This window comes from Sinocyclocheilus grahami, unplaced genomic scaffold (genome assembly GCF_001515645.1).
Source record: "Sinocyclocheilus grahami isolate Dianchi unplaced genomic scaffold, SAMN03320097.WGS_v1.1 scaffold10.1, whole genome shotgun sequence".
Taxonomy (NCBI): Eukaryota; Metazoa; Chordata; class Actinopteri; order Cypriniformes; family Cyprinidae; genus Sinocyclocheilus; species Sinocyclocheilus grahami.
In genome coordinates, this window is record NW_015505189.1 from 1,993,019 (window position 1) to 2,019,185 (window position 26,167).

Below are 26,167 nucleotides of genomic sequence, written 5' to 3' on the forward strand. Positions count from 1 at the left end.
GGGGGGGGGGGGGGGGGGGGGGCGGGTGCTTGGCAAAATTGCAGGTCACATGACCAGTGCAGGCAATTTGGATGGTGAGATTATTGTTGCTCTTTCTATGCCCTCTCGCAACAAGCTAAAACAGCTATAATCTACCAAGCCTAATATTGTTAGAAAGCAATGATCCAAATAAAAAGAGCTGAAACCGGTGTTAAAGGGATAGTCTAGCCAAAAATAAAAACTCTGCCACAAATTACGTGTCGTTCCAAACCTGTACGACTTTAAGATTTTGAAAAATTTTGTTTTGGACTGTATTAACTTTCCTAGTAAGGAAAAAAAAAAATATTGAATTAAAGTCACTTTTGTGTTGTGCAGAAGAAAGTCATGCACATTTGGAACAACTAGAGTATAGGAACATTTCAGAATCCTCATTTTTGGGTAAACTATCGCTTTATAGGGACATTATACATTTCCACATGACTAGGAGGACAGGCATAATGTGTGGCATATTATATATATTTTTTCCATTATATAGCCCATATATGGAGCAGTTTCCATTGATTTTAGCTCGGGAGTGCCGTGACGCACATCAAGTGTGTACTTGAGGGCTGTTGGAAAATGTATAGAATTAGAAAGTAAGCTGGGATGCACACAAAAATGCACATACTCGAACCCGCACTGCAACACACCCAACTGGCTACAATGTTGCCTTTGTGACATAATGCTCCTTGCACAGTGGATTTTTGGAAAATAATCCAACTTTTCCTATCCTACGTATCCAGCAATAACAACTGATATCACAGGTCCAACCATATGCCCTGTGGTGCTTGTGCACGTTTTGCATTTTCTCAGCACGTAGGGGGGTAAAAGAAACACTGTAAAATGGTTATTATATTCCAATCATGCCCAAGGAACCTATTACAGCATGGCACAGACCACGTGAAACCTGAAGAACCTTGAGGAACATTGAGGAACCCCAATGCTCAAAACAACAGACAGTTGAAAAGCTAGCAAAACAAAAAGAGAGAGAAAGAGAGAGAGAGAGAGAGAGAGAGAGAGAGAGAGAGAGAGAGAGAGAAAAAAAAAGGAAACTGAGAAGAAAATAAAAAAGGAAAATCTACCACTACGACCAAGTCTATTTGTGAGATCTGTTTCTCTTATGAGAAACAGTCTTTCCCTGCAAGATCCATGAATATGTGTCAAACGCAGGTACCGGGATTCTAGCGAGATGAGAAGCACCCCTGGTGTTGATACACACATGCTCTTCAGCTCTGTTGGCTGATAATGGCGACACGAGGATAACATTATCAGCACTGAAAGCGCGACAGGTGGGTCACATGAAAGGTCTCTAATTTTCTCTTGCTGGTGGGACACATGGTTCATATTATTCTGTAGAAAAGCTGACAACGCTCCAATGAAAATATCAGGAGGCTTCCACCACCACTACTGTTCGCCACACAGTATTTTCAAATGTATCTTAGATTATGTAGCTATGTAAATTTTCCCTCCCTACTGGGCTTCGAAGGGTAAATTCGGAGGAAAGCCGAAACGTAAATAAATAAATGTGGGGATTTGAGGAGGTATGTGGGAAGGTGTTTAAACGTAGGTGGGGCGTTGTGAATACAACACGGCACAAGCTAAACACACGATTGACTCCTGCACCTTCTGTTTCAGCTTTCTGCAGGGTCAACTTGATTAGCACTCAAAAGACAAAGAACTCAAAGAAATGTAGATAATTAGAAGATAGAAATTAGCCTTCACCTGAAGCATCTGCACTTCACTGCTGTTTACACGGCATATATGTGCGCGTGTGCATGCTGAAAGAATCTCATCTGTATGAAATACGGTAAAAGTCGATGTGGCACTGCTTCTATTTTGTGCAGCTCACAACAGAGCCGGGGCTTAAGTGCACAACAACACAGGCGTGAATTTTTTGATATGAGGTGAAAATACGACTCTTTTCTAAAGTCTGTGAAAAGGCTCCAAGATAAGCAGCATTTAGCCATAAATTCAGAGTCAGCCCTAAGCTTTTTTTATGTATAGCTCACCGAGCGCAAAACCATGCCCTGCTGAAATCAAAGGCGGTAATAGTCAGGTTAGCCACTGTCATTCTAAGAGGGAAGTCGGTTGTGAAATTGTAAAATTGTGAGGCTCTCGCTGTCTATTTCACAGCCTACATTTTATGAACGCTCGCTGAAATGATTTATAAAATAGAGGCTATCACATGGCAGCCAGTGTTTGAGGCTCTCAGAGGTGAGGGGAGAAAAGGCTCAAGCAATCCTAATCTGCCTGCTGAAGATGGCCACTAATAATACGCTCCTTTATCTCCTTTGCTTAAACAGTGCATACCTTGAAGTTCACAAAAATGTGTGATACTCATCGAGCTCTCCAAGCGCAACAGAGTGGAGAGAAAGCAAGAAAGAGAGAGAGAGCAAGAAAGGCCTTGCCACTTTCCCCTTCACATTCCTCACAGATTCAAGTCCAATTTGCTCTGAAAGTCCTCTGCATTAAACCTGACCGATAGAATATGAAAACAAGAGTCAAACTCGGTTCATCCTTCCCTTGATTTCTCCTATTCATAATCAGCAGCCGTCATACAGTGGCCATACAAAAGTAAATCTCTTCAAACTGAGTGAAGAAATTCACCCTTGATATAGTCAGTTTAACCCTCTGCATGAGTTAATAAATTAATGAAAGGGATCTAACTGTGGCTTGAACATATATATATATAAATATAATCTAAAAAATGCAGCCCCAGTGACAAGCTGCTATTTAAAAAAAAATATTTAGTTTAATTTTTAAATAAATAAATATCCTAACGTACATTTAACTTCAAAACAACTACATAAAAATATATTTTAAATATCTACTCTAGTGGATAGCACTGCATCAGAGGGTTAAGAGAGAGAATTTAATGGGCCGATATCTGTATGCATATTTTCTGCCCAATAGCTACAGTTGAAAAGGCCCAGATAAAATCTGCGCGGTAAAGATGATATCATAGCGTTGTGGTTGCACAGCAGTCTGGCAGACACATACCTCACTCTAGAGAGCGAGAGAAGAAAAACAAAACTCTAAATAATATCTCTCCTTGCCTTTCCCATTTGAATATTCATCCCGTTTCCACGTCCCCAGAAACTCTTCTAATCAGAGTCACTTCCCCTTTAATCACTGGGGCTGTAATTATGATTTGATAAAGCATTTCAGCGCACTCTTCAGTGTCACTCACATATCTATGCTTGGAATACCAGATTAAGAGCTGTCAGCCCTTAAGGGGAGCACTTCCCAAACAGTGCTGATCCAAATATGGCAAACACGCCCATCGGCTCTAATTGAAATTATTACAGGTTTGAACATGCTAAAGCTACAGCTAATGTTTCCCCTGAAAGCGAGCGAGTCGATGCGAAAGCAATGAGTCTAGCAGACTCAGCTAAGATTCCTCTGCTTCCCTCTGATGTGCAGTAATTGTTTAAACCTGAGTGCCTTTTCTCGCCATATGCCAAAAAAAAAGCCCTATGTTGGTCTTTCCTATTCTGCTTTTCACTTTCTAATTCCGTCCAACACAAGGACTGAAGGAAAAGCCTCTCTGGTTTCATGTTCATCTTGGAAGAGCGAGTGTTCGAGGATGATCTTTGACCACAAGTTGATAATGATGAGGATTTAATTAGAAGCCTCTCTCTGGTCTGGAGCCGGCCCAAACTCCTCCACCCTACAGATGGAATAAATAGCAACAGTGAAGAAGAGTAGGGCCATCTTTTGCTCCTTTCTTCTACCACTCCCTCCCTCCCCCCTCACAACTTTTATTTCTTGTCATCTAAGTACCACCTCCAATCAAAGACAGAAAACATTCTTCCCCTCTTGACACCGCACCGCAAGTAGTTTGTGAGCCATCATCGCTCAAGCTTGCATTCCCTTTGCGCGCATGCGCCTCAACGCTCTCCAGTCACCAACATGTGGTGCAGTGAAATATTAATATAATGCTTAAATAATGTTAAAATAACATTCTAATAGTAAAAGCTGCTAAAAAAAAAGGTCCAGGAGGAGAGGAGTGCTTTCAAGGTAACAGCAGGAGCAACTCTCGGCTCCGGTACCAAATGAAACAAGGCAAAAAGGACCTGGCTCTGGGACGACCAGTGTTGTGGAGAAAATGTCTCATTTGCATCCTGGCAGGCCCCGGGGGTTTGGTTTAGCCCTGTGTCATAGTTTCGGTTTCTTTCCTGCTAGAGAAACAACTTGTGCTATGAATGAGCTCTTTTCAACGGCGGGCCCATGACGGAGCGCCGCAGGACGACATGCCTGCCAGGGGAAAAGGGTGGTGGGGCTGTAAACCTGCCAGGATCTTTCCTTATTCCAGCTTTTTGTAGAGATTGTATGTTCCTGAATGCTGGCCTATGATGAGTGAATCAGTGTGGGTATGCTGATAGATGTCAAAGAGGCTCCAAGGAAATGCATGGGAGGCAAAACTGCAAGATTTTCTCTATTATTGTAACAGATTTCTGCTATCATATACGGTATATATATATATATATAGAAGAAAGAAAAATTAGGACTTAAATTATGTTCGTAGCCCTTCCTGCCCAAATATTTAACATGACAATCTAATGAAAAGAGGGTAATTTTTTTAATTCAATTTCAATTTGGTTTTCACTCCTCTGCAAGAAAATATTCACTTTTTCCAGCCTCGTGTTTTCACTTTGGTGTGGTTAATATATCTTGGCAAAGTCAAAAAGAGAGAGAGCGGAACAGAAAAAAACTTTACTTTGAATACACTGCAAGATTAAACTGCAGCCACACTAAGTTAAGGCATACAAAATTACTTCAGTTCAATTTATTACGTTTGAATTACTTTTTTGCACTATACAAATTATCAAGTCAGAGTTCACTAAGCTTGAAGCAGAAGATGAAACGTATATGAATGAAACTGAATAGAGTGTGAAATCTAGTGGGACTGAGCTCATACTACTTTGTTAAGATTTCGTCATTAAGGTGTGGCCACAGTATAAAAATTTCCACAAAATTTTGTAGGAAAAATGGTCCATTGTCTATTGTCACACAAAATTCTTGATCACATGGATTTCTATTAAAGGGGTCATATGATGCTATTTAAATTTTTCCTTTCTCTTTGGAGTGTTACAAGCTCTTGGTGCATAAAGAAGATCTGTAAAGTTGCAAAGACTAAAGTCTCAAATCCAAAGAGATATTCTTTATAAAGGTTAAGAGTCAACCACGCCTACCTAAAACGGCTCGTTCTAACACACCCCCACATGTCTACGTCACGATGTGGGAAGATTTGCATTACACCGCCCAAATGTTCATGCAAAGAAAGAAGGCGTAACTTTTATTCTCGCTGTAGTATTGGTGTTGCTGCTACCGCCATGTCGTGAAGGCGCTGTGTGTTTCGTTGTGAAAGCGAAACTACTTTGTTTGGCCTTCCAAAAGAGGACGATATCCGCTTCGTCATGCCTGGAGCTGATCCATGCTGGTCGCTGTGAAAATACATCAACTTCACACTGTGGATCACCGGATCGGCTTTCACCATGGACGAAGCGGAGTCCAGCCCGGAGTCGTCACATGTGGTTGCGGCAAGCCCGCCCGCCTCCGCTCAATAAGCCGGCCTCTGCTCACTCTAGGCCTCCGGCCTCCGCTCACTCTAGCCCGCCGTGTGTGACGCTGTGTTTCGTTGTGAAAGCAAAACTACTTTGTTTGGCCTTCCAAAAGAGGACATGACTAGAAATCAGTGGTTAAGTTGTATTTACAACACTGTTCCAGAACAGTTCAACCCAAATATTCAGATGTGTCCAGCGCATTTTATGGAGGACTGTTTCCTGATCCTGGGAGAGTAGACTGCAATGCCGGCTGTTCTGACTCACAGACTGTAAGAACGTTTTTTTATATATAAAGAACTTACCACTGATGATTCAAACGCGAGTTTTGAGCAGTATAGAGTAGTGCTTGTTGTTCGTCATTTCTCCGATCACAAATGCAGACATGGTTTTATGTTTATGCGGCGCGGCGCGATGCAACGCAACGCGTAAAAAGACAGTATAAATCATTATAATCCGTAATTATGTCCCCACTGGATGCAACAAATGCATCGTTTATAATGGGTTTTAATGTTTTTGTCTCATTGCTCCAGGGACACGGCATCACAGTATGGTAAGGGGCGTAACATTTCCGTCACACGCTTGAGGTATTCGGCCAATCACAACGCACTGGATAGCTGGCCAATCAGAGCACACCTCGCTTTTCAGACCGATGAGCTTTGTAAAAATTGACACATTTCAGAAAGGCGGGGCATAGAGGAGAAACAATAATGTACAGTATGTGAAAAATAATGTGTTTTTTAAGCTTAAACCGCATAAGCACATTTCATTACACCAAATACACAAAATAATGTTCTTTTTAGCAACATCATATGACCCCTTTAAAAGGACTGGGGGTGGGGGGCGGCGGTTTCAAACCAAGAAGTTTTTTCTGTTGGTGAACTCATCAAATTAGTGTGATCAATTTGAACATGAGCGACATCTGCATAGGGAACTTTTTGTGGTACAAAACAGATTTCTACTGAAATAACTGTAAATGTGACTGCACCTTAAGCCGGCGGAGTCGTGACCCCAGGAACCATGACCGCTACAGGATCTTCTGAAACCACCCTCACTCCATACAGTTCTGAACAGAGAGACCCAGCTCCTCTGAATTAAGACATCATAACATCATTAGCTGCTGCGTGCCTTCACATGGAGACCACTCAGACAAGCAGCTCTCTAAATTGTGAAGGCAAGAATGGCAGATCATGCTAACACGCAGACACACACACTCTCTCATCACATTAGCTGCTGTCACCACTTGACCCATCATCAAAGGCTGTTCATGGACACATCCATAACGGTAGTCAAGTGCTTTCTCTCAATTTGTCTGTTTGCTGCTGCACTACATCTTATTCCACTGACAGTCAGGTAGTAGTGCCTTTCACTTCTTCAGAAAAAAAGAAAAGACAGAAGGAGATAAGTGAGTGTTTGTGTGTGTGACAGAGAGAGAGAGAGAGAGAGAGAGAGAGAGAGAGAAAACACTTGCGGTTTGGTCTGCTGAAGCCATTTTCTTGTTGTGACGCACATGTACACCGATGGCAGAGAGCCTTTAAAACTATGAGCGGGTGCACATAATCATGGAATAAGGAAACAAAAGGGGCTGGTTTCAGAAATACTTCAGTTGAACTACTGTCAGACACACAGCCACAGCATTCTTCTCCTCTCCTTACCAACCTCCTTTGTCACTTTAATTTGCTTCTGGCTTTATGCATCTTGAGTTTCCATACATACACACAAAAAACTGTGGGCGATGTGATTTTGGAGTCTAAATTTTCCATTAAATTTTCCAAACTTTCAAATGTCCTACAAACTAGCAGAATGAGTCTGCAATTAGCTACCAGCTTCAACATTTCTTCATTCTAGAAGATTCTCATTATCACAAAAACCAGAGCCTATGTGATTACAATACCATTTAAGAAAACAGCAACAGGCTCTCTTTCACAAAACAGAAAAGTTCACGAGAATTCAAAGGCCCTTCTGTCTTGAGAGGAACTCTGCTCTGAACTTCAGGGTGTTTATTTCTTTGACAAAGTTAAGTTATAACACATATATATCTCAATGTTGTAATAGAATATAGAATATTAAAGAATATATTTTTTACTGATATACATATTTCACAAAAAAAACTTAGCAGTAGTTTGCACTAAAATATTCTTCATTTATATAAAAAGTAACACTCATTTCAGAAACACAACCTTTAATCTGTTTAATCTCAAGTGTACTATAAAAGTAAGGTAGAGTTCGATTTGACAGCTTGATCTTACTTGCTCACATCTGATCTAATGGCAGAGCGTTCATAGTAGGCAGAGTCTTCTGCTGGGAGTCACACAGATCCCTTTGTAATGGGAAATGTAGCATCTTAGGTTAATTATCTATTTTTTCTACCGTGAAAGACTGGGATTATCATAGATCTTGTACTAAAAAAAGCGCCTAGCACTCAACAAGGGCCTGATTCCCTTAGTCTGTGTTTGACAATGATTTAGCTAACACAATATCATAATATGAAATTTACGATCTGAACAAAGAGATTTACTTTGTTTTCAGGGCAGCATTTTTGGAAGGAGTCTTTTAAAGAGTAAAGTGATAAACAGTAGAACAACGATATCCAACATTACAGGGAATTACTAACTCTCAATTATAACAATTTAATTGATTGTTACACAATTTAACTACATTACATTGTGTAGTAATAACATACTTTATTATTATTATTATTACTTTTTTTGTATTACAGATGTTTAAGTTACATGTGATTGCACTGTTAGGATTGCTCAAATTTCACTATTACTTGTATAGTGACAATAAAGAAATCTTGAATCTTAATGTTTTTTTGTGATTCCCTTAGTCTGTGTTTGACAATGATTTAGCTAACACAATATCATAATATGAAATTTACGATCTGAACAAAGAGATTTACTTTGTTTTCAGGGCAGCATTTTTGGAAGGAGTCTTTTAAAGAGTAAAGTGATAAACAGTAGAACAACGATATCCAACATTACAGGGAATTACTAACTCTCAATTATAACAATTTAATTGATTGTTACACAATTTAACTACATTACATTGTGTAGTAATAACATACTTTATTATTATTATTATTACTTTTTTTGTATTACAGATGTTTAAGTTACATGTGACTGCACTGTTAGGATTGCTCAAATTTCACTATTACTTGTATAGTGACAATAAAGAAATCTTGAATCTTAATGTTTTTTTGTTTTTTTTTTACTCATCAATACTTGTCATTTATATCCCAATAAACATGATGAAACCATAACCTGCCCTCAGAGTTCCTTTTATTAATAATAAAAAATGAGCCTATGCAAAATCATAGAACTTTCCAGTTATTTTTGCGATGCCTATACACATCGTACAGCATCTGCAAGACCATTTAGCATCTTCAATAGTGCATTCCTTCTCAAAAAATAAATAATTAATAAATTCAGCAATATTTCCTACTAAGCTAGTTTGAGGATGAAAAGTGTGAAGGAAAAATGCAAGGGCAATCGCGAGCAGAGAAGGCCTAGTCCTAAACACAGAGTCCATATCAAAAGATTTATTCTCATTATTTATTCATGCACCAATTAAAGGTTAAACAGGTGCCAAAGCCAGTGTCAGAGAGCAGCTGTAGTGAGCGAGAGAGAGAGAGAGAGAGGAGGCCACAACAAGAAGGTTAAGGAAAACGCAAACTGACTTTGTCTTGAAATGGTTTTGGCCAGGAGACAAGCTCTCCGCAAAAGAGCACGGACTGGCATAAACATTTGTACAAAATTATAAGTGCATTTGGAGATGCATGCAGGAGTCAACCGCCTGCACACGGTTCCCCGCACTCACTCTCTCCCAGCAAACCCTCCACCCCAGAGCACGTGTGTGTATACGGGCTCCAAACCACTGCATTTTAATTACTGCCAGCAAGCACAGCAAACCCCTTTGAAATGGAAATGGACCCAGAATCTTCCACTGCACCGCAGAAATCTTCTTCTGATTTGAAAAAAACAATATGTTACACCAGAGCCTAGACCTGATAATGCTGATTATAACAAACAATAAAGCCAGTGTCAACAACCTCACCGTCCCAGAGATCCCATTAAATCTACATATTCATGTGTACTTATAAAAAAACTATAGGAGAGAGAACTGTAGGAAAATGTTCAATAATGTTGAAGGTATATTTGTCATGCACCTAATTTCACATAAAGTGTCACGCAATACCAAGTTCAAGACATTTTGATTCGAGCAATGGTGTGTATTGAAGGGATATATTCAAAGAGCACATCCTGTTGTCAGGCAACTGCTGTGAGAAAATGAGGGGTGAAAAGCTTCTGTGTCTCCGCTTTATTGTGCAGCGTCAGGCCGTAGATGAACATGTGTTTTCAGTAGTGGGCAAAAAGCGTGCCCTTCATTTACAAAGAGTATCCAAGACATCAAAGACGTCTTCAATTTTTTATTCTCGAATGAGTGTAACGTCTAGACCTGAGGTTGCAAAGGGGAAAAAAGCATAAAACACTGTAAGAAAAAAAAGGCCTTTTCGGCGTGGACTGTCGCTGAAAGACACGGCCATCTGTATTGGCATTTCACAAGGCCTCCTGAGCTATAGCTTCACTATCTTTTTTCAGACGGAAGACTGCAATTTGGGCGTGTTGTTAAGCCTCAGATAAGTGTAGGTTGGATAATTTATACTTGCGCTGGAGGAAAGAAATACTTAAGTCCTAATGTTAAAGGTCTTCACAAGACTACAAAGCTATTTTTTTACTATCTGTCATTTGATTGTTAAAGCTCTGATTTGATTTTGTTGTGTCCAAGGTCAGCATTCCTGCCTATGTAAATCATTAAATCATAAAAGATACTGGAAACCCGGGTCAAGTGTGCCATCTTCATTGATGACAATGGATCTGTCAATCTGTAGGAATGCAGCGGACAGATGCGAGAAAAGCCACATGTACTGAATGCACTCAAACGTCAACATGTGTATAAACACAACCAGTTACGAAAGTGATGCTTTCAATAAGAAAAGAAATGCATGCCTTATGTACCGTCATTCAAGACCTAAAAATCACCTACAAGAAAACACCACCTTCCTTGTGTCTTTCTCATTTCCCTAATTAGTAGCCGAAACTTACTATGATTAAAAGTGCAGCAAAGCTTCAATAACACATTCCAGAAACTTGAGAGATTCTGCCACAAAAGGGGAAAAAAGCCTTCTAATAAACATGTTGCCATCGGTTTTGATCATTGTTGAAATATTCCACAGCAAATTAGCTAACACTTATAAAGACAGATGTCACAACATGTGCTGCCACATTTCCTCCTCATGCATTCCTCCCCTACGGCTGGCGTGCTGCTTACCTTTACCAGGCCTGCTGTTGTTTACCTCCAGTGTTGTTTATCATTAGGATTCTGCTGGCACTGTTCTAACCCCTCCAATACAAGACAGAGCCAGATGAGACTTACACCTGAGCATCTTCCACTACCTCAACATGCTCCTTTCCACTAAATATTGAACTGGCCTGCACACTACTACATTTCAAAAATAAAGACAGATTTTAAAACAAGAGTACTATAAATTAATAAGATGAAACATCATTTTGAAAAAATATGTGGGATAAGAACGAGATTGTTCACAAATAAACTGCTTGAGCTCAAAAAAAAAAACTACACTTCATATCACTGTATCGTCAAGATATACATCCACTTAAGACGTATACACATCATTTAAACATTAAAGACATACTGCTTTACTAAAGTAAGAAACAATAAGTAAAGTAAAATTAGTTAATCAAAAATGTAAATAATAAAACAGTTGCAATAAAAATGCAATAAATGCCAGAGCTGTTTAAAACAGATTAAAACTCAAAATTGATGGAAGGGAAATCTGAGACAATATTTCACAAGTACTAAAACATATGGCAGACAACCTCTGGAAACAAACATGAAAGAGAATTATTCAAAGTTCATTTACTGTCCAGATTTTTAGGACTGATAATGCATTCGACTGAAGCCAGTTTGCAATGAATGTCTCCAAAGAAGCAATCACAAGTCCCTTCATAACAGAGATACACATACTAAACTATAGTTATGCAGCTGAACTTACAACAAACTGCATGCATAGAAAAGCAATTCTCTCATTCAAAAAATAAATAAATAAAAACAATAAATGAATAAATAATATTAATTAATAATATGAAATACTGAGTACCAAATAAAGTGGTGTGACTTGTATTATGTACCTAAAAAATTAGAAGAACCCACAAAACACACTCTGTAAGAGGATTTTAGTGGCATGAAATTACAACTACTCAGTCACTAAATAAAATATCATACTGACACTCTGCAACAGTGTTTTTATATTTTATTAATATAAACTTATATTTAGAGATAAATTGATTAGGCCTATTCATTTTTAAAAAATGCAAAACTATCACCACTGTACATAATCTAAAACTCAAATTAATCTCGATGAGCTGTAAGAATGAGTCAAAAAATACAACCTAACTTCACACACTTCATGTGTTAAAATACATATTCCAGCTGTCAAGTCTAAGTACATTAGTTCTGTTCAAATTCAAGCGAGGCATCGCAGAACAGAATACGGTCCAAATCTCTGAACTTACTGGCACCATAAGCGTTCGTCTGCGATCTGTCGGTATCTGCTCGCCGGATCCAGCTAGGAAATGCTCTTTGCTTGCACAAAACCACAAGTTCCTCCCCAAATCCACGGGCAGAACGTCCTGGGGGGGAAAAAAGAGATCGTCATTATCTCAAACGCTTTAATCTCAGGGAAAATGAAACTGCGTTTGTCATATCGTTATGGAATTGCACATAAACCTTCACTCATACTTAATTTCTGTCCACATTCGCGGAAATACAGCATGTGCACTGAATATATGGTTGAATGAAAACAGCGTTTAAACTTTAAACAGCGAAGCGTTTAAAAAAACAAGAATATTAATTTACACGGATGCGTATTTGTGAAATGCTAATAATAAAAGACAATGGATTTTTAGACGTTCAAATAACACGTTTAATTGATTTTTACATTTTGTTGGATTAATAAAGGTGATTATGGTTTGTCTTTTCAATGCATGACTTTAGAAAAAAGTAAATAAACGTAAGGGCTAGGCAACAGACACCCTCTCTCAAAGGCAGTGAAGAAGTCTCTCTCTATTGAGTGAAGCATATCCCTGTATAGCAATCAGGACAATGTGCTGAACTGGCAGTCTAATTATAAATGTTCCATTAGACTCCAGTGCCATCTTACCTTATGAGGGAACAGCTAACAGCAACTGCTCAAAACAAAATGCCATTACGGGCTCAACTTCACCCCAACAGAGGGACAAGCCAAGGGGATTGTTTTTCAAACAGCCCCCTCTCACTTAAGACAAGAATGTATTATTAGACACCCGGTTATTCTTACAGACTGGACACAATTTCAGCAGAGAAAAACTAGCCAGGTTAAGCTGTGTTTAATTAAGGTGTCAGGTTGCGTCCCTGCGCGAGAACAACAAAGCTTTTGTGTTTCTGCTCTGAGGTTTAAAAAGCAAAAAAGGAGGAGAGTGTTGGACTTCCAAGCGCCGGATTTTTTTCAATTTATGCGTTTTAATTTTTGTAGTATTTTAAATGTCCCTTTTGACGTGTAGAAGTTTTCAAAAACCTTTCAGTTCCGTCGTACGTCGGTGTGCTGTGTTATGCTCCGTATTCAACTATTATCGCATCTCGTGCAGCAGTCGAAAAGGGCTTATCTGTGTCTATGAGGGTCTACTTTTGGGAAACACCCATGAGATGATGGGCTATCTGTGTCCCACAGACTGAGTTCGCACACATTGCGCTCCATTTGTCCTCTCAATTTCCTCATCGGAAATCACAAAACTAGAAACAAAGGCAGAATAAGGATAAACACTTATTCAACGTTTAAATCGCATATTATGGAAAATAAATTCTTTTGAATAGAAATGCACTGTGAATGTCATTTTAAACAACTCTCTTATCTTGTTGTTTAAAGTTTTTTTTTTTTTTACACTTATCTGGTCATGGCTTTTAAATAAAAACGATAAATAGGCTACCTAAACAAAAGGCAGATATTTTTAATAAGTGTTGTAATCGCTCCAAAATAAAATATCACACATTCTGACTAAATTAATAACCACGTAACAATTTCCGGAGTTTACTTACTTTCAGTCTGAATGCAGTGTTTCAAAGCACCGTTATTGTGTTTGTTTTTCAAGCTGGGAGACTAGAGGAGTCTGCTTGTCCAAGTTGCTTATTGTCTCTAAATGGATCAGCTTTGGATGAGTACTTCATTTTAATGTATGGCTCATGCATTCTTCAAAGATCAATATGCCTGACCTCGAGCGAAAGTTGAGAAACAATTCCCATGTTCGCATAAAAACAATTTTGCCTTCAAAAATGGTTTTCCTTTTAAATGACCCCTCTTACGGACAGGAGATGTATCCGATCTTAAACACACAAAGTATGTCCTTTTTTTTTTATAACGGAGAGAAAGTTAAAACGACGTCGAATCGGATTCTTGCCCGTACGGAATTAGTACTGTACCTTTAGCAGCGCTTCTCCCGTTATTGTCAATGAATAGTACCGCTCTGTGGGCAGAAGTGAAATTACCTCCTGTGGGGAACTTATCCGCCGTCCGGGGACAACTACAGGCTATCTATTACTCAGAAATAACACTCATTTAATTGCACCGCATCAGGAGCAATAATCATACAGACATTGTTAGTAATCAGCCCTGCGTATAAGCATAGTTTCTGTTCGGCGCGTGCGTTTGTGAGTAAGCTACACTACAATAGTTGGAACAGCGGACAATGAAGTACAGACGAAACATTATAACTGCTGGGACGACATACAAGAACCACTTGGATAATGTCCGTTGAACTTTGTTTTGTTAGTCGTCCAGGTTTTCTCAGGTTAATCGCTCCTCGTCACATCGGTTTACGGAGTATCACGCCTCACTCTTCGCTGAAAATGACCGTTAAGACAAATATCAATCCTGGACACGCCAAACGTTTCAAATGGTTTGAACACTTCCTGTAAAGCTTCTGTAATGAAAACGTGAATATATCAACACGACAGCTGCAGTGTTACGACGATAGACACAACATGATGAAGATATGAAATCACGGACGACAGGTTACCAATGCTAAAAGTTTACCTTGATGTGAGCAGGATACCAAACAAGCGCTCGTCTTCGCCGTATCCCGTTATTGGTTTTCAAACAGGTTACAGATAATGTACACTGATGTGTAGTAGCGGAGAAAAAGGGGAAAACTGAAGTGTATCGCTTCCACTGACCGAAGAGGGAATCCCGCTTTGGCTGTATGAAGTTGAACTGTCAAAACTACTGAGAGCAGTTAGAAGTATATTTATCGCGTTTTCCCTCTCTACTCTAAAACAGAAGCGACAGAAGACGATGGTTAATGCTGTCAATCTTGGCAATCAATGCAAGCGGCCATGTCGCAAGTATTCAAAGCATTTCCCGTCGTGCAACATCAGAAAGTGAGTGGCCAGGGCATTGATCTGAGGAAAGAGGCAGGGCTCCCTCCCAGACAACACAGAGAGAGAGAGAGAGAGAGAGAGAGAGAGAGAGAGAGACTTTAACGGGGTGGGGTAGAATAGGGGAGATTGTGAGAGGGAAAACATCAGGAGCCACATTTGAGTTAGGCTATATATAGTATATAGGGTATGAATATATACAATATCAGTGTAATTCCTTTTTTACATTATGTCAAATTTCGCATAGCCTAAAAAAGCAACACTAATATTTGCGAACATTCACGCGTCATTTGTTAAAGTTATGCATTTGGAATGTTTGGTTATAACCAAAACTCATTTAAAAGTTAGCTATTATATTTGAAAACCTCATAAAAGCCTTTTTTTTTTACCTTTTTTTTTTTTTTTTAAACGAACTCTATCAAATATGCACATTTTGTCATACTGAATTGAGCTGGAGCTGCTCAGGAAGCTTTGGAATTTGGAACAGAAATGGGACAATGAAGAGACAAATGAAGGTTAAAATGTATAGATGGGGATTTTTCTTTCTTCCTTTGTGTTACTTTTGTGGATAACATGTCGGACAAATTTTAAGCGACGACAAGCCTCTTTCATTTTATTTAGAGTTGGGTATAGGCTGCAGAAATCTGTCATTATTACAAAAAAAACACTGATGTAGCCTATAAACAAACTTGGTTTGCTGATGAGTCTGCACTAGGAGCACTTTGATCTACTCTAAAACAGAAGCGACAGAAGACGATGGTTAATGCTGTCAATCTTGGCAATCAATGCAAGCGGCCATGTCGCAAGTATTCAAAGCATTTCCCGTCGTGCAACATCAGAAAGTGAGTGGCCAGGGCATTGATCTGAGGAAAGAGGCAGGGCTCCCTCCCAGACAACACAGAGAGAGAGAGAGAGAGAGAGAGAGAGAGAGAGAGAGACTTTAACGGGGTGGGGTAGAATAGGGGAGATTGTGAGAGGGAAAACATCAGGAGCCACATTTGAGTTAGGCTATATATAGTATATAGGGTATGAATATATACAATATCAGTGTAATTCCTTTTTTACATTATGTCAAATTTCGCATAGCCTAAAAAAGCAACACTAATATTTGCGAACATTCACGCGTCATTTGTTAAAGTTATGCATTTGGAATGTTTGGTTATAACCAAAACTCATTTAAAAGTTAGCTATTATATTTGAAAACCTCATAAAAGCCTTTTTTTTTTACCTTTTTTTTTTTTTTTTAAACGAACTCTATCAAATATGCACATTTTGTCATACTGAATTGAGCTGGAGCTGCTCAGGAAGCTTTGGAATTTGGAACAGAAATGGGACAATGAAGAGACAAATGAAGGTTAAAATGTATAGATGGGGATTTTTCTTTCTTCCTTTGTGTTACTTTTGTGGATAACATGTCGGACAAATTTTAAGCGACGACAAGCCTCTTTCATTTTATTTAGAGTTGGGTATAGGCTGCAGAAATCTGTCATTATTACAAAAAAAAAACACTGATGGAGCCTATAAACAAACTTGGTTTGCTGATGAGTCTGCACTAGGAGCACTTTGATGGAATTTGAAGTTACCTAAGCTAAACCAATCCTCACTGCAGATAGAAAATACAGACGGTTATATTGTTATTACAGTGAAAAACGGTTAATGTAGTTTCGCAAAAAGAATGCTTATTGCGTCTATTTATCCAACGCGCCTTCCGTCTTAAAAAGATTGTAAAACAATGTTTTACACCTGGAACTATTAAGATAGTCTTGTGCCAATAACCAAAGGCCATCTCAGGTCATTATACAAAAGCGAATGTAGAAGAATCCTGTCTGTTGAAACAGCCCCATGTTTAGTAGAATGTTTCTTTATGATAGCAAATTATTTGATCGATATATTGAAGAATTACAGAGACTGGACATCCTGAGCAGCATTTATACTCTTCACCTCGTGACTCCCTGGAACTATTTGGGAAATTGTAACATAAATGGGAAAAATATTTAAAATTGCATTACAAATTAATTTCAGGACAAGCATGGATTGAATCATAGATTTCGAATTCAGATAAACGATTCTGAAACGTTCACAAATGTTTTATAGTATCTTAACTTGATTTACTCGTGTAATAAATTATTATTTGGGGGAAAAAAAAGATTTATTTAACATAACTCAGTTCGATATGTTTTATGCTGTAAAGCGGTTTCCTTTACACTGGTATATAAATATTTAAGAAGTTATAAAGTGCATGAACAAAATTCCCTCACTACGGAGACATTCCTCTCCAAACAACTTTGTATACGCTCCACTATATAATTGTATTTTATTGAGTTTTATCAAGAAAATGCTCGCTCTTAAAACTGTCACAGGTCAGGTCAGATGAGTTCGGGTTTTTGAATGTACTTTAGGAATGCAGGTTAGACAGACTATGGATAAAAAAATTAAACCTTCAACACTGAGAAACATACGCAGAGATCGGAAACTATAAATACAATCCGCTTCGAAACATACAATAACAGGCAATAAAAGTCAGTAGTTAAAAACAATAGTAAATAATCGCAACTATAATAATTGTGAACGGTCGCGTTTTTTAAATATAATTGCGTGCATCCTGTTTTAAATGCATATTTATTTTGTACTTAAAATATCAATACGAAAGAAAACAATAGATACATAATACGATGTTGTACTTACAATGATAAGGGCAGATGCAGAAGAAAATGCTGTTTGTTAACTGAAGAGTCACACAGGGCTAAGAGAGGGGGAGAGAGAGAAAATTCAAAATAGAGGTAAAACACCTGTAAAAGAAAAAAAATACAGAAAATTCCTTCAAATTAATACAATACATTAATTCAATTTAACACAGCTCCAAACAACATTGGACCCCAATGACTTTATTTTAGGTTATGGGGGGAAAATGTTATGAAAATTCATTGTTGTACACACATTTATATTGTATGATGATCACACATAAAAGGAACAAAAAGATGGCATTATAGCTATTCTTTTTTTTTTTTAAAGATAGAACGTGTTTCAAAAATGTTTTATCAGAAAACTATTGTGGTTTGGATACTGCACGAGTTGTAAAATCTCAAAAGATGTTAGGTAAGAACAGTAAGTTACCTTCAAAAAAGACTCTTTAACGACCTTTGTGTGTTGTTCTATAAGTACAATCTTTCTGTAAGGATACAAAGCAAGAGAATAATGGCAGAAGAGTGTTGTGAAAGTAGTCGGCGTGTACTGGAAGCTTGTGACACTATAACAAATTCCTTGTATGTGCAAACATACTTGGCAATAAAGCTCTTTCTGATTCTGATTCTGGCCCCTCCTAATAAAAAAAGACTCATGAATTGCACATTTCATTTTATCACAATGAGCCAAATTTTGTCATGTTGCCTGAAGGCAACATCATACGTATAGGGTTAAGAGTACTGCAAAACCAAGCCCAACTTAGTGTAAACTTTTTTTTTGTTTTGGGGGGACATACAGTTGGTCCACACATTATGTTCATGGCTTGTATTGTGCCTTTGACCTTACATGGGCCATCTGTGGTGTTTCACTACTAAATGCTCTTTGGCTTTCTTTGTGCACTGTTTTATCTCTGTTTATTCCACAGCTGAGCAGCCGTTTTCTCTCCGTGACTGGAGCTTTGTCAGGTTTGATTCAAAAAAGCAAAGAACAGAACTTTTTGTCAAGCTGTCAAACTCTAGGGACAACATAGCTTTCATTCCTAAGACAAGGTCAGAATAGTTATAATTCACTCGGGCCGCTCAGATTTCACTTTGAAACAGGTGGCCATTTACAGAATGGAATCATTTGAGCCACTCCAAAACATATCATGTTTTGACAAATTTATGAAGACTCGTGGAGAAATGCTGCACACAGTTTTACACTAATTAATTCAGTCACTTCTAGACATTTAGTAAATAGTCGCCTCCAATTCACCAGAGAGTATTTGGAGTAGTCCTGTGGAGAGAACACCACCCAGATTCGTGTCAATATTGACAAATAGTCTATAGTCAACTGCATATTTGTAAATGATTCTTGGCATAGACTACAGCTCTTGCCATGGACATTATTGCTGAAAATTCCCACAAACCTCCTGAGAGTTATCACATTTGGTTGGGCGGTGAATAAAAAGCAATATTTTTTCCCCCTCCAATCTCTTCAATCTATCATTCATTCATTCAAATGAAGGACATTTATAGTATTCAACTTTAAATACAGCATTCCTTCTGCAGTTCCAAGGAACTTCTTCTATTCTATGCTAAATAACCACGTATTCATCCAAGAATTGAATTACATCGTGGACACAATAGGACCTGTGACGCACAAGAACTTTGATATGGAATAACGCAGTAGATACTCAAATGAATTGGATTGAACAAAGGTTAAATGTTTTTCAAACACTCAATGTCGCAGAAGCCTTGGATGACAAAGCGTCTAAATACAGTTGTAGGCGTACATACATTTGTCTTTAAATTTCTTTGAACGAGGGTGAAATATTTTTGTGCAGAATTAGTGCTTGAGACATTCAGTGCATTTAACAGAACAGGACAGAATTTGCATAATGGGTTTTTTCTTATTCTCTTTGAAACCCAGAGTGCGGAATAACAAATGTATATGAAATAGCAGCCAAACATCAATAAATGGAAATGCCACAATTCTCTGTGGATGGTCTTGGGTGGATTTCTGCTGGAGGAGGAAAAACAGCCCGCTTATTGCAAAATAAGCAAAAAAGCGGATGTGATCAAACTCATGCCCACCAGGCTCGCTGATGCACACGCACGCGCACACACACAATAACAAATGTATATGAAATAGCAGCCAAACATCAATAAATGGAAATGCCACAATTCTCTGTGGATGGTCTTGGGTGGATTTCTGCTGGAGGAGGAAAAACAGCCCGCTTATTGCAAAATAAGCAAAAAAGCGGATGTGATCAAACTCATGCCCACCAGGCTCGCTGATGCACACGCACGCGCACACACACACACACACACACACACCCTATAGCACACCTCTCACTTCTTCTAATCAGATGCAGTGAGATGTGGCAGCTCCTGCTGTGGAGCTATGGGAGGAGCAGCATGTCTCACAGGTGCTTTCAAAGAACAAGATACAGCAGTAGAGAGACGGTAATCACTCTCCAATTACAGATAAAGATCTCACTTGAGGGCTGCAACACAGAGTATCCTAACAGCCGTACAGACCCACTCACACTACGACTCAAAACAGTCCAATCAAGAGCGTCTTAGGAAATGTCCTTTGCAGGTATATATATATATATATACAATACACACACACACACACACACACATTAAATGCAGATTAAAAAAATTTAAAAAGTTGTGTGAAATTAAAATCCTTTATCTTTATAAAGTTATACAACATAAAGAGGTCAAAACATTTAATGCACATTTTAAAGGAAATCCTTGAAGCAATGAAGAGAGCACATTTCACATTTATGGGCAATAACCAAAAAAATAAGAGGTTGTTACAGAACATACATGGAAAAGGAATTTTGAAATTAGTTTTATTCTCTCTCTCTCTCTCTCTCTCTCTCTCTCTCTCTATATATATATATATATATATATATATATATATACAATACACACACACACACACACACACATTAAATGCAGATTAAAAAAATTTAAAAAGTTGTGTGAAATTAAAATCCTTTATCTTTATAAAGTTATACAACATAAAGAGGTCAAAACATTTAATGCACATTTTAAAGGAAATCCTTGAAGCAATGAAGAGAGCACATTTCACATTTCACATTTGGTTGTTACAGAACATACATGGAAAAGGAATTTTGAAATTAGTTTTATTCTTATTCTTGTAACTGAATATGTATGGAAGGAATAAAACAAGGCGAGTTCAGAAGATATTCACAAAACGTGTAATTTCGAATTGATTACTGCTTTTAATGCGATGCAAATGTAAAACCTCCCAATCATTTAATAAATTCCTTATTTGACATTCTGAAACTGAAAAACTTGAAATTCTTTTCTCTCTTTCCTTCTTTCTTAGAGAACACAAACAGAATAAAAGACAAATGGCTTGTTAATATCTTTAATATTTACAGTTTCTTTAAAAAAAAGTATGTGGCATATTCCTCCCCAACCACTTCCCCACAAATCCTGTCTGAAAATATTGTTTTTTTTTCTTAACTTTGTCAACAAAAATAAAATGCATTTGGCAAGCTAACTGGAGAGACTGGCAGTGCTGGATACATAAAAATTATATTTCAAGTGATTTGGTGTAAGAATATCATCTGAATTGACAAAATACAATCGACATTTGACATTTTTGTACCCTTCATGTTCATAATGCGTTACACATGTATAATACTTTTTTAGTCTGTATGTTACCGTTGTTTTCAACCTGAACTCCATTTAAACATCTGTCTTGCCTTGAGAAGTAAAACATGAGCTTTAAATGTTCTCTACAATACGGTGCATATTAAAAGTGCAGTGATGTATATAAAAAGGCTCTGTATATCTGGGTTATCATGGTTAGATTTTGTACAGCATATGCACAGCAGTTTCCACAGCAGAAAGTCCATATCAAATAATAGCTCCACAAAAATGCATTTCAGGAGCCAGTTCCCATGTGATTCCAAAAGTGCGCTAACGTCATCTCTAAATGTGAGCGATGTGATTCGATAAGCCGAGTTTAAGTTTGTCCACCACTAGTGGGGTTTTCAGAATGTGACAGCACCTTAATATCCAGACACAGCTTTGGCTGGAAAAGAGATAAAGAGTGAGAGATGTGAAATGTGAAGAAATAAAGCAAAACAAAACAATACAATACACTGAAAAAAGACCCACACATAACAGTGAACTAAGGTAATACATTCTTCAGTGCTAAAACAGAAAAAAAAGTTAATTAAAACCCATGTGGTGCAAGTACCTACACTGCAAAAATGGTTTTTCGAAGTTGTAAATAAAACAAAGATTTTAAATACAATTTCTCATTTAATGTTACTTACTTTTTTGTAATTATTTGTGAAATTTACTAGCAATTTCTAAATGAAAATTGTTTCTACACCACTTTTTTCCCCCAGTGTAGTCTCTTTAACTCAAATGCCAATTTATTTATTTTTTATAACCCAGAATGACCTTACTAAATAGTAGACAGGTAAACACTCTCCACCCTCCTTCTCTCTGTGCAGCATGTTACATAGAGAAAATGCTGAGTTAAACACACTTCAACACATGCATGTGCATGACACATGCAGCTCACTTTCATACAAATGCTGCTGAAACAGCAGAATAGCACGGCCAGCTCAGGCGTTCAGTGATTAAATGGACTGGCTAATAAGCATAAAGTGTACTGTTATGCACTGACTCAAATTTTTCATATAGTACAATATAATCATGGCACTGTCCACAAACAGAGTACGGTATAAAACATGGCAGAAGATCTTTCAACTTTTTCCCCCCTTTAGTAGGTCAAACTAAATATTGCTGTTAATGAGGCGTTTCATTTTCGATTTAATTTCACTTTTTCGCAATAATTGGGACAGGTCTGAATATAGTTTAAAATGCTAATGCATATGATTTTGTTATTTTCTAGAAAGAAAAAAACTGAGAAATTTAAAATAGAGAATTCATATTGTTTTATATTATTATTCCTATATAACTTTTATATATATATATATATACACAGTGGGTACGGAAAGTATTCAGACCCCCTTAAATTTTTCACTCTTTGTTATATTGCAGCCATTTGCTAAAATCATTTAAGTTAATTTTTTTTCCTCATTAATGTACACACAGCACCCCATATATATATATATAGCAGCTACATAGTTTAGCTTTGTTACAGTAACAGTAATGTACTGTCACTCAGTAGGAGCTCTGTAGATCAGATTATTTATTTATTGTGTTTAATTGTAGTCTTGTAGTCTTTAAAACCATAACCAGGATCAAGACTTCTAAGGAAAAACTTGCTAACTTTTCATGCCAAGTTAATTTAAAAGTTAGATAATGGTTTATAAAATAATCATCATGGCAAACAAAAAAAGTGTGCCTTTAAGACTTAATGAGACCCAAAAGTGTACCGTATTTGTGGACAGTGCCTCATATACTGTAATAGCTCATAATAGGCACGTGTCAAATAAGAAATCAAGGCAGACCACTGATTTGGGGCATGCTGGGAAGCAGAACACACAATGCAGTTGGAGGTCATGCTCTTTCATGAACTGCACTGAAATAGCTTTGGAGAGATGCACACACATATAATTCGAACAGTGGTTTATTTTCAGTGAATCAGACGATCCAGTTCACAAAACTGGTCTGAATCTGAATCATCTGATTCTCAAGTTCAGCTCACTGACTTGATGATCCGGTTGCAGCGGTTAACAGCTCACTGAAGGAGAATATTCTCAGCTAATAATGACTTTGGTCTGCTCTTTGTTTGACTTCAGAAGATTTGGAATATAGCACACAAGTCACATGGACCACCTTGATGGTGCTTTTGCGTATTTTTTGAAGCTTGAAATCCTTGTCGTGTTTCTTTGTTAGAAATAAAGTCATATGGGTTTGGAACGATAGAAGAATGAGTAGCACATTTTCACTAGGCAACTATTCCTCTAACCAAGGTGGTCTACCAGCTAACCAGGATGTACCTGGCCCCTCCAGCTGATAGTCTACCAAAACCAGTTTGGATCAGTTGGTATCAATTTTAGCTACATCTGGACTTTTCTACCATTTGTATTCATAGAAAAGACATGACAAAAGCAAAAGAGGGTTAGTGGAACCAGGCAATGTCTCAAGCCAACGCATGAGCATGCCACAGCTCTAACTATTTTAAGCTCAACATAAATGCACAAAGTGGTGCTGTGGGTGATCAAAACCCTGACCTGCCTTGACAGATGAGATCCCTCACATATGGTATTCTGACATGTTCTCCAATGGAAACACTGTGATAGTTGTTGACTACGCCATACCGCCTCACACATTATGATCCATCACGTCAGGACGAATTGACTGTAAAACTGTGTGACTAAGAGAGACACACTGCTCCCTGTCTGAAGGTTAGACCTGGCAGAGTGAGTGAGGCCTCTGTAAGAAGTAAAGATGAAACGATGGTGTGCTTTTATGCCAGTTCAGAAATATGTTCAAAGTGCTGCCACGGGATGCAGAGTGAACAAGCCCCAGTGCATATTCAACTGGGTCATTGATCGGCTCTGAAAAAAATGGCCTCATCAAGAGATTCCACCCAGCCTGAAAGAGCCGACATGTCTCCCAATTAGCAAGCATCTTTACTCGTCAGATCTGCGCTAATAAGGAATAATGTTCAGTTATTAACGTTGCGTTTGATAGGCTTGGCTTTGCTCTTTCTTCTTCCTCATCACGCCTCCAATGCTGATGATTTGAAACAGGGTGGACCGTTTCTCCCAATGTTCAGTTAATCTGTATTTGTCAGTGTGATGATTTAGGAAGTTTTATTGACACTGACAGATTTGCATTACAAATAGCTATTTCTGAAGTGTTTTCTTCACATTTACCTTGATCTTTTCAGAGTATTTTAACTTGTCAAGGTGTACTGCAGAGCATATCTGAAATTAATCTATTCAAATGGAGTTCTGGCAGTCATACAGGTGTGAACTCTTGATTGTATGTTATTATGGGACTCTCTTTCAGCATCCTTAACACACATTATGCACACTAAATTCCCTGTCCTTGCTCTTGCCATTTAACAAAATTTCACAATAAGTTACTACTAAAAACAAATTTACTGTAATTTGACTTAAAAATGTCATGTAAAACACAGCATGTGCTACCATGGAAAATGGAGTGTATTAACAAGATAATTTCAGGAATCAGTAATAATAATAATTTAATGAATCAGTTCAGATTGGTAGTAATGCTGCTGGTTATTTTACCTGCCACTTGCTTGCTCTTGAGCGAGGCCTCTGATGCTAAAGCATAGGACATGGTGATGATTCTCTCTTGCTCCTGTAGAGCCGAGTCTATGTCCGGCAGCACCGGCTTGTCTACTGCTGCTGGAGGAGGTATATTCTGGACACTTATATGCACACAAAAAACAGGTACATCAGAGTAAACTCTCAGAGAAAGGTGTAACAAAAATGTTCTCAGCATTTTAGGGTCAGTAAGTTGTAGAGTTTAAAGAAAGAAATTCATACTTTTTATTTAGTAAGAATTCATGAAATTGATCAAAAGTGACAGTTAAGATATGTATAATGTTACAAAAGATTTTTATTTCAAATAAATGTTTTTCTTTGGAACATTCTATTCTTCAAAGAATCTATTTTCAACATTATAAGAAATAATTCTTGAGCACCAAATCAGAATGACTTGTGAAGGATCATGTAACACTGCAGTCTGCTTTGCCTTTAGAAGAATAAATTACATTTTAAATGCTATTTAAAGGGATAGTTTAAATGAAAATTCTGTCATTACACACCCTCATGTCGTTTCAAACCCGTAAGACCTTCGTTCATCTTCGGAACACATGGAATGTGGAATCTGAGAGCTGTCAGCTGCGTCACGTCGGATCTGTTTCCTACGTTGTTTGCGCTTTGATTTGAATGAAAACAACATATCCGCGTGACGCAGCTGACACAGAACAGCATACGCTGTTTACGGCCAGCGGATATTCTCCAAAATGGCACCAGGGTGATGCGGAGGAGACGAATTGTTGAATAAAGTCGTTTTATTTTTTCTTTACTTTTTGCACACAAAAAGTATTCTCGTAACTTCGTATAATTGCGGTGATGTCACTTGGATTATTTTACAGATCTCCTTGCTACGTTTCTGGACTTGGGAACATTTCAGTTGCGCTGCTGTCTATGCAGGGTCAGACAGCTCTCTGATTCCATCAAAAATATCTTAATTTGTGTTCCGAAGATGAACGAAGCTCTTACAGGTTTGAAACGACACGAGGGTGAGCAATTAATGACAGAATTTTCATTTTTGGGTGAACTAACCCTTTAAGTAGAAACCTGTTTGTTTAAATTGTACAAATATTTCACAATATTAATGTTTTTATGGTATTTTTGATCAAATAAATGCATCCCTGGTGAGCATAAGATGCTTATTTTGAAAACATTAAAAGAAAAAAAAACT

At 37.9% G+C, this 26,167-nt stretch overlaps 1 protein-coding gene and 1 long non-coding RNA gene across 3 annotated transcripts in view; both read right to left on the minus strand.

Moving 5' to 3' along the window:
- LOC107593394 (uncharacterized) overlaps window positions 1-15,073 on the minus strand; it is a 58,691-nt gene extending 43,618 nt beyond the window's left edge. Inside the window, exons 1-2 of one of the 2 annotated variants that reach the window (XR_001610078.1) lie at window positions 14,731-15,073; window positions 12,179-12,295 (exon numbers count right to left, since the gene is read on the minus strand). This is a non-coding gene — a long non-coding RNA (uncharacterized lncRNA). Of the gene's footprint in view, window positions 1-12,178; window positions 12,296-13,736; window positions 14,027-14,730 lie in introns of those variants that run through there. The other variant, XR_001610079.1, reaches the window with a different exon arrangement.
- Window positions 15,074-20,968: 5,895 nt separating this feature from the next.
- Window positions 20,969-26,167, minus strand: part of plekha7b (pleckstrin homology domain containing, family A member 7b) — a 113,546-nt gene continuing 108,347 nt past the window's right edge. The window contains exons 26-27 of the mRNA XM_016284288.1: window positions 24,964-25,106; window positions 20,969-21,815 (exon numbers count right to left, since the gene is read on the minus strand). Of these exons, the coding sequence (XP_016139774.1) occupies window positions 21,793-21,815; window positions 24,964-25,106 (166 nt within the window). The 3' untranslated portion in view covers window positions 20,969-21,792. The remainder of the gene's footprint in view (window positions 21,816-24,963; window positions 25,107-26,167) is intronic.